The sequence below is a fragment of the Poecilia reticulata genome, linkage group LG8 (genome assembly GCF_000633615.1).
Source record: "Poecilia reticulata strain Guanapo linkage group LG8, Guppy_female_1.0+MT, whole genome shotgun sequence".
Classification (NCBI taxonomy): Eukaryota; Metazoa; Chordata; class Actinopteri; order Cyprinodontiformes; family Poeciliidae; genus Poecilia; species Poecilia reticulata.
Window position 1 is genome coordinate 17,563,794 of NC_024338.1, and position 8,175 is coordinate 17,571,968.

Below are 8,175 nucleotides of genomic sequence, written 5' to 3' on the forward strand. Positions count from 1 at the left end.
AGTTATATGAATTATTGTCATTTTAGGTCTTAAAATACCAAAATTTCTTCAAACTTTATATTTTGGTTCATCTGATGATGTAATTTATAAATATTTAAATGATTGATAATTCGATCAGTTACTCAATACCTGAGTAGAATTTTTTCCAAATACTTTTTCATTCTTACTTGAGTAATTTCTTGGATTGATACTTTTAACGTTTACTTGAGTAAAAATGTCACTACTTGTGCTGCTCTTACTTGAGTACAATGTTCAGATACCCAACCGTCCTCTGATTGTAGCTACATTTTAGACATCTCCACCAAAAAATCCCAGAAATTTCTAGAAATAAACAGTTTGTGAAGTTCAAAATTTGCTAGAAAAAACTCAGAAATTTTGAGATTAATCTCAGAAATGTTCTTTGAGTTTCAAAATTCCAAAATGTTCAACTTTTGATACTCTGAAAATTTCTAAAAGTGGAAAATCTTTGACTTTAGAATTTCCAAGTTTTGTGTTTTGGAAAATTTCTGAGGTTGATCTAAAAATGTCCCTTTTTTTTTCTTGCCAATTTTTGACTTTTAAAACTACGAAATGTTAAATTTTTTTCTATAAAAAATTCTAAGATTAATCTGAAAATGTAATTTTTTTTCTTGCCAATTTTTGACTTTTAAAACTACAAAATGTTAAATTTTTTTCTATAAAAAATTCTAAGATTAATCTGAAAATTTCTGAGGTTTTTCTCGCAAACTTTCAACTTTTCAAACTCAGTAATTTCTAAGTTTTTTGGCGGAAATTTACTACGTCAAAAAACAAATGTTTTGTTTTTGACTTACCATCCAGAAACCACTTGCTCCATTCTTGCTGGTTGTGCAGGAGACTCCACTTCTGCTTTTCACAGATGTACTGCTGTAAAGCTGCACATGTGTTTGCAACCATTTCCAAGTGTGAGTGTAAACGTTGAGTTGCGTGGCGTAACCAGCCTGAGCAGAATAAAATCTCATGACCTAAGAATGATTTTGTGTAAAAAACATGATGAACGTGATTTGTGTAGACCATATTTCTATCCTAACCTGTTCAGGAAAGCATCATGCATCACATTTATAGTTCTATTAAGGTAATTTGCTGGAAATTTCCCAAAAGTAACTGCTAAAATCCTGACTGTGTTATCTGACAATTTTAAACCAACCCAAATTTCATGTTTTCCTTTTAATACTTAAAGGTTTTCTAGATTAGCGGTGCTTCTGACCTTCTGAAAAACATCCTCAGACATTTTAGCAGATTTTTAACAGGACTGACACCAGATGGCATTTATTTTAATCATCTACAAACAAAGGATTTCGCCTTTCAGCTCTGATGTACGCCAGCATCTTTGGGAACGTGTCGGCCATCATTCAGCGGCTGTACTCTGGCACGGCCCGGTACCACACTCAGATGCTGCGGGTCAAAGAGTTCATCCGCTTCCACCAGATCCCAGGAGGCCTCAGACAGAGACTGGAGGAGTATTTCCAGCACGCCTGGTCCTACACCAACGGCATCGACATGAACGCTGTGAGTGATTTTAAAGCCCCAAAAACCAGCAACAGCCTCATGTCAGAGCAGAGCTCAGGGTTTAGCAGGAAGTTCATGAAATGTTATTAATATATGTGAAGTATGTGATCCGTTTTTGTAAAAATATTCACCAATAAGTTATCATTTTGGTTTTCAAACAGTTTATCTAGTGTGATAAAGTTCAATTTTACGAACTACTTTGTTTGTTGGTGTTTGTTGAATTGGAGAACCTTTTATTTTTTACACTGCTTCACCTGAATGGGATGTTTTATTGTTTTTTGTTTTTTTTTTACTTTTCAATATACAAGACAAAAAGAAGAAAAATGTCAAATAAAAACACGCCACTCGTGAAAAAAACAAGACAGAAATTTAAATTTCAATTGAAGGCAAAAACACAAAGTTTTCCTTGGAAGCTGTAGCTCATATAAGGACATGTTTTGGTAAAAATTATGCATCACATTACCATCTGTTGCAGTTCCTGCTTTCCTTGGAGTGATTTTTTACGGTTCATGTGCTGCATTGACTTTGACACAGGGTGTTTGCAAAGTTCTGTGTTGACCCAGTTCTCCAGTGTTTATCCTCTGCACCGGGAATGTTCCTTATAACTTTACCAATTTGCTTTCTGTAAAGCAGCGGTGATGCACTGCACATCAGGAGGTTAATTGTGTGGCTTCTTTATTGAAGTTGTTGACCCACTTTCTAGTGATGATGCGCTTCAGAGGATGACGTAACAAGCTAATTTAAAGTGAGGAATTGACAAAATGTTCCTGCTGTTTGGTTGTTTTGCAGGTTTTGAAGGGTTTTCCTGAATGCCTGCAAGCCGACATCTGCCTCCATCTGCACCGCAGCTTGCTGCAGAACTGCAAAGCTTTTCGGGGCGCCAACAAAGGCTGCCTGCGAGCTCTGGCCATGCGATTCAGGACGACCCACGCGCCGCCGGGTGACACCCTGGTGCACAGCGGGGACATTCTCACTGCCCTCTACTTCATTTCCAGGGGTTCAATCGAGATTTTGAGGGACGACGTGGTGGTGGCCATACTGGGTGAGCTGGAAATAAAGCAATGGACATTGTAAAGCTAACTGGGTAAAGTTACCTGTACCTACAGGAACTACAGCTCAGATAATGTGCTTTTATTTTGGTATCTTTCACGTGAGCATTGCTATGGTAACGGAATTCAGCTCCACATGAAAAGGTTAGCAGTGGTGGCTCCAGGGGGTGGATTACAGGGGGCTATGGCCCCCCCAAGAAAATGTCACGATTATTTTATTTTTCATCGTAGTTAATATTCTTTAATATGTAGTTGTTGTTATTTTCCTAATTTAGAAAAAACAACCAATAATATACTGACTAAAAAAATCCCAGGGAATGAACTTGTTCCTATTTTCACTTTTGGTAAACAATGGAAAGAAGCACAACATGTGAAAACAGATTGTTTTCTACGACCCAAATTTCCCAGGACAGAATCATCAGCTGAAGAGAAAACTGTGGATAAAACAGGAACGTTTACATTTACTGTTTGGCGTTATTACATTTTTTTATTTAAAACTAAAAATGATCAATATCAACTGGTTTAAAAAATGTATCATGATACGTCCAGTGCTATATAGGCTTTAATTAAATCGCAAAATACCCCATATTCACTATCTACTTTATTGGTGATTGTTGTAGATGATTTGAAATGTTCATGGAAAAATCTGATAGCTTGTATTAATGAAACAATTTGTGCTAATCTAATGTAAGGCGTGAAAACAACTGTAGTTACTGTTTGTTCCTGTCTCGTTTTTACTAGACAGCTACTAGACGGTTCTGGTCTTATCAATATTGATGGGATGCTACAGACATTTTGTTATTTTTTGTGCTTTAATGCTGCTGTGTGTAACTTTTACTAAAGCAAATATGGTTTTTACATATTTGAAATGCACCACGGTGGGACTTAGCGCCGTTCACACCTGCCACCAATGCTAATGCTAGTTAGCATACCCACAGATTTTCCTGTAACAGTAAGTTGTTTTTCCACCATTAGCACATTGAGCAACGTATATGAGAGTGATTGACTGCGCCAAGACCCTCCTCCTGGCTCTGACTGGCTTTTGAACAGTAGTTGTTCATTTTTGCAATAGTAGCTCTGGTAGAAAGTGGATTCTGTCTCATACTCTATAAACAACATATAAAACATATTTTTGTAGTTGCACGTAGCTACATCCTGCAGCTGCAACTCCTGTAGCCAAAGCGCCATCTGATGCTATCCTTGACATCTTGACAGCATGCGTTTGTTTTTGTGTGTTGTGCCGCCCGAGGTGTTTGGGCACAGCTCCACTTTCATTTTACAATCGCATTGATCATCAATATCACATCCAGCCTGCATAGGTCACTTCTTTTATAGCTGCGTTTGTGAGGACAGTTAATTTGTTCTGTTGCAGACCAGGAATCCCTTTAATTTTTATTTCTATTCAGAGTTATATACCCAGTTACTGAAGTATGTTGCTGGGATGTGTTTGCAGGAAAGAACGACATCTTTGGTGAACCCAACCACGTCTATGGCAGGCCCGGGAAATCCAGCGCTGACGTTCGGGCTTTGACCTACTGCGACCTTCATAAGATCCTGAGGGACGACCTGCTGGAGGTGCTGGAGATGTATCCAGACTTTGCTGACTCCTTCTGGAACAATTTGGAGATCACCTTTAACCTCAGAGATGTGAGTACCACTAGAGGGCGATGTTACAACATCCGTGTGGAATTTGCTGAATTAATTGAATTATTCTGAATAAAAAAGGTAAATGAAGGTAAAAAGTGAATCTAAAGGCAAATATTCTGAATCGTTTATTTATGTTTTGCCTCCAGTAGACCTCTTATTTCTTGAGATTTCTTAAATGGGGCGTATTATGCAAGTTTTACTTTTTTCACGTTTTTATATTTTCATTTGGATCTGAACTGTGTAAAAAAAACAAACAGCTGTTTTTTTTGGCAGTAATTGAATGTTTTGAGTGTCTAGAAAATGACACGTTTTAAAAAACCTTCTGATTGTAAAATCACATTCAAAGGGAACTGCAACCTGCACAGAGCAACCCCGTTACTTAGCAACCCGCGCAGAGCTCCAGCACATTTGGTCAGCTGGTTTTACCGCTTTATCCACTGTACAATGGCTTCTGGAAAAGACAAGTGTTTTGTTGTTGAAGAACCAGCATCCTTGCTGCTTCTGCAGAAGGCTCCACTTACGCTTTTCAAAGATGGACTGTTGTATAACTGCATCTGTTTGCAGCCATTTTCAAATGCGAGGGTAAACGTCGAGTTGTTATGCGTGGCCGGCAGCAGTTTAATTTCACCTGGTTGAGATTTACTAAAGGAATGCTATTTTATTGATTTTTTTTTCTAATTTATAAATGCATCATTAAAAGGGCTTCAATAGTATTAGTGAAAAATTTTAATATTGTGCATTTTTAATTCGATCATCAGAATAATGGTTCGTTGCAGCCCTTCTTACGTTTCTGAGCTGTTTTAACTTTTTTTGTTCTTGTTTAAGTTCCTCATTTTGTTGCGATTGGGTGTGGATACAAAAAAGAACTTGGTTTAAGACTTTTGTGCATCACGGCATGTCTTCCAGGCCCAAGCAAAATGTTCACAGCCAAATCATTAAAACACCACTTAGGATACTGTTACCAAATGTTTTAGAAACAATGTCTAATTGCTAGAAAATGTACTGTTTGGGTTTTAAATGACTGAAACTAATATGACTCAGGCAGACAGAATAAACCAGCAAACCCCGAGCAGGAGCTCCGAGTGCGGCTGCCGACTGACGAGGCATCGCAGAAGCTCCCTGCGGCGCCGGAACCGGCCGGGTGAGAATTATTTTTATTTTTCTGCCGGGCAAAATTTTTTTTTGTATAGAAAAAATTAGTCAAAAATTTTCTGAAAAAAAAAATACATTTTTTGATTAATCTTATAAATTTTTTGAGAAGAAGTCTTGGAAATTGGAAAGTTGGAAGATTTCCATTGATAAAAAGTTTAACATTTTCACATTTTGAAACTCAGAAATTTCCTTGCTTTTTTCCTAAAAAATGTCTAAGGTTAACCTGAATTTCAGATTTTTTTCTAGCATATTTTTTGACTGTTGAAACTCATTAATTGCCTTGTTCTTTTTTTTTAAGCAAAGGTTCCACTTTTGAAACTCCTCTTTAATTTTTTTAAAGAAAATATAAATTTAATTTTGAGTTTTTATAGAACATATTTGACTTTTCAAACTCAGAAATTTTCTTGTTTTTTTCCCAGAATTTTCCTGAAATTACTCTGAAAATTTTAGTTTTTTTCTAGCAACTTCTTGACTCTTCAAACTCAGAAAATTTCAGAGATTTTTTGGTAAAACTGTATTCCTTCTCTTTTTTCCCAATGACCATCCACCGTCATAAATTCTACCTACAGTTTTTTTTGCCTCCATCTTGTCTTGAGCTGCGTTTTTCTGCATGCAGATGGGATGGACCACGAGGACTCGTACCCAGATCAGTCGTGTCTGACGGTGAACCACCGGCGCAGAATGGTGGCCGGGTCTCACTGGGAGGATCTCTGTAGCAGCGCCAGCGTTTGTTCTCAGTCCAGTGATGAGGAAATTAAGCCTGTTCAACACAAGGGGGAGCTGTTCGTCCACGGCTCTGACACCAGAGACTACCAACCTTCCAGGGTCACCATCCGACCCCACTGCGGACCTTCTGCTCTAATGGGGCAGGCTGTGGATCTTGGAGGCTCTCCGTACTCAGGTACAAACAATGCATTGAACTTTCACAAAAAGTTTGATGTTAAAACCATAAAATTTAATATTTTGCCAGGATTTGATGTAAAAGACACAAAAAAACTTCATAATTTTGAAGTGGACAGTTGTCTATCACCGTTTTTGGTTTATTTGAAAGTAATGGAGGCTGAATACTAATTAAAACCCTTCATAATTCCTCCTTTGTGCTTGTTTTTGTTGGCCTCAGTTAAATATACTGAGGTCTTTTGGTTTTAAGGTGACATATTTTAAAAAGTTCAAATGGTTTGAATGATTTAGCAAAGAAACTGTAGCTCTTCAGTTCTCTATTTACTCATGTAATTATTTTAAAATAATGGGGAATATTTTATTTAAAATCTACAAAATGGAACAATTTAAACTACTAAATAAATATTAAACCAAATACAATGTTTATGAATATCATATATGTGCAAAGGCTACAAGAAAAAATATGTGGATTCAGTTTTCTTTAACTGATTTGTCTAATCATTGTAAAACAAGAACTACAAAATCAAAGAATTAAAAATAATCTAGTATTTAACCAAATCAAATGCTTGGGAATGCGATATGTGCAAAGACTACAGAAGAAGAAAATGCAGTTTTTAAATGAAAACTTGAAAGAAAATGCCAAGTGTCAGTATATTTTTCTTAAATTGTGCAGCAGCGCCCCCTATCAGTGTGTCAGGCTTGTACGGCTACTGGTCAGACCGCAGATCCAGCCAGTCTGAGAACCAGAGGAGGCAGTCGGCAGTGAGGTCTGGGTTTCGGCCTTCGTTCTGCGCTGAGGATCGGCCTCGGGAGCTGGAATCCAGACTGGAGCTCCTGCAGTCACAGCTCAACAGGTACCATGAATCCAGTTCAGGGTCCAGAATAATGAAAACAGTAGGGGGCACTCGGATTTGAACCGGGGACCTCTTGATCTGCAGTCAAATGCTCTACCACTGAGCTATACCCCCTGTTCTTCTGCTGTGTTTTACATCATGAAAAAATGGGTGTAATAGTGCTTCTGTAGTTAAAACACTGCTGAAAAATTCAAAATGGCACCTATTTTTCAAAATGGTCACCACAGTTGTTATGGAAATTAATTTTAACTATAAAATCACCAGTTAGATGATTGTGTTTGGTGTCAAATCATAGCCTACATGTTTTCAACCATAGAAATTATATATTTCCTTTTTCTGGTGGACATTTTTCAAAATGGCCACCTCATGGAAAATAAATGTTTGCACTAAAACTGGTAATTATTGCCAGGGGTTAGCATAGCTCACCAGAATCTTTGCCAAACAAATAGCTACGCTAACAATAAACACGTTAAATCAAATCAAATCAAATTTTATTTGCATTGCACATTTCAGCAGCAAGGCATTTCAAAGTGCTTTACATAATTAAAATAAAAATAAAAACAGAGAATGAGAGAGATTTAGAAAAAGATTTTAAAAAGATAAAAACATTATTAAAAGTAAAGATAAAAACATTAAAAACATCGATCCACGTGAGGACTTGCCCTTATGGGGTTTCCTCGAACAGAGTTTTAGCAGAGCGACATCATACAAGGATTCTCAAACCTAAGACTTTAAAACCCTAATTTAGCCATAAGCAACTCTAAACAGGTGGATTTTAAGTTGAAATTTAAAGGCACTCAGTGTTTCAGCTGTTTTACAGTTTTCTGGGAGTTTGTTCCAAATTTGTGGTGCATAGAAGCTGAGTCCTACTTCTCCTCGTTTGGTTCTGGGGATGCAGAACCAGAAGATCTGAGGGTCTAGACGGTTGGTACAGTAATAACAGATCTTTAATGTGGTGCTAAACCGTTCAGTGATTTATAAACTAACATCAGTATTTTAAAGTCTATTCTCTGAGCTTCAGGGAGCCAGTGTAGGGACTTTAAAAC

At 37.2% G+C, this 8,175-nt stretch overlaps 1 protein-coding gene and 1 non-coding gene across 4 annotated transcripts in view; one reads left to right on the forward strand and one right to left on the reverse strand.

The window, feature by feature from the left end:
- The window catches only part of kcnh6a (potassium voltage-gated channel, subfamily H (eag-related), member 6a), a 35,024-nt gene that overhangs the window by 21,963 nt on the left and 4,886 nt on the right, over positions 1–8,175 (forward strand). For 2 of the 3 annotated variants that reach the window (XM_008416313.2, XM_008416316.2), the window contains 6 exons: positions 1,328–1,527; positions 2,317–2,569; positions 4,030–4,223; positions 5,265–5,364; positions 5,992–6,276; positions 6,949–7,129. In XM_008416313.2, coding sequence (XP_008414535.1) covers positions 1,328–1,527; positions 2,317–2,569; positions 4,030–4,223; positions 5,265–5,364; positions 5,992–6,276; positions 6,949–7,129 — 1,213 coding nt within the window. The remainder of the gene's footprint in view (positions 1–1,327; positions 1,528–2,316; positions 2,570–4,029; positions 4,224–5,264; positions 5,365–5,991; positions 6,277–6,948; positions 7,130–8,175) is intronic. The other variant, XM_008416314.2, reaches the window with a different exon arrangement.
- trnac-gca (transfer RNA cysteine (anticodon GCA)) lies at positions 7,172–7,243 on the reverse strand. The gene has a single exon. It is a non-coding gene; the product is annotated as a tRNA-Cys (tRNA).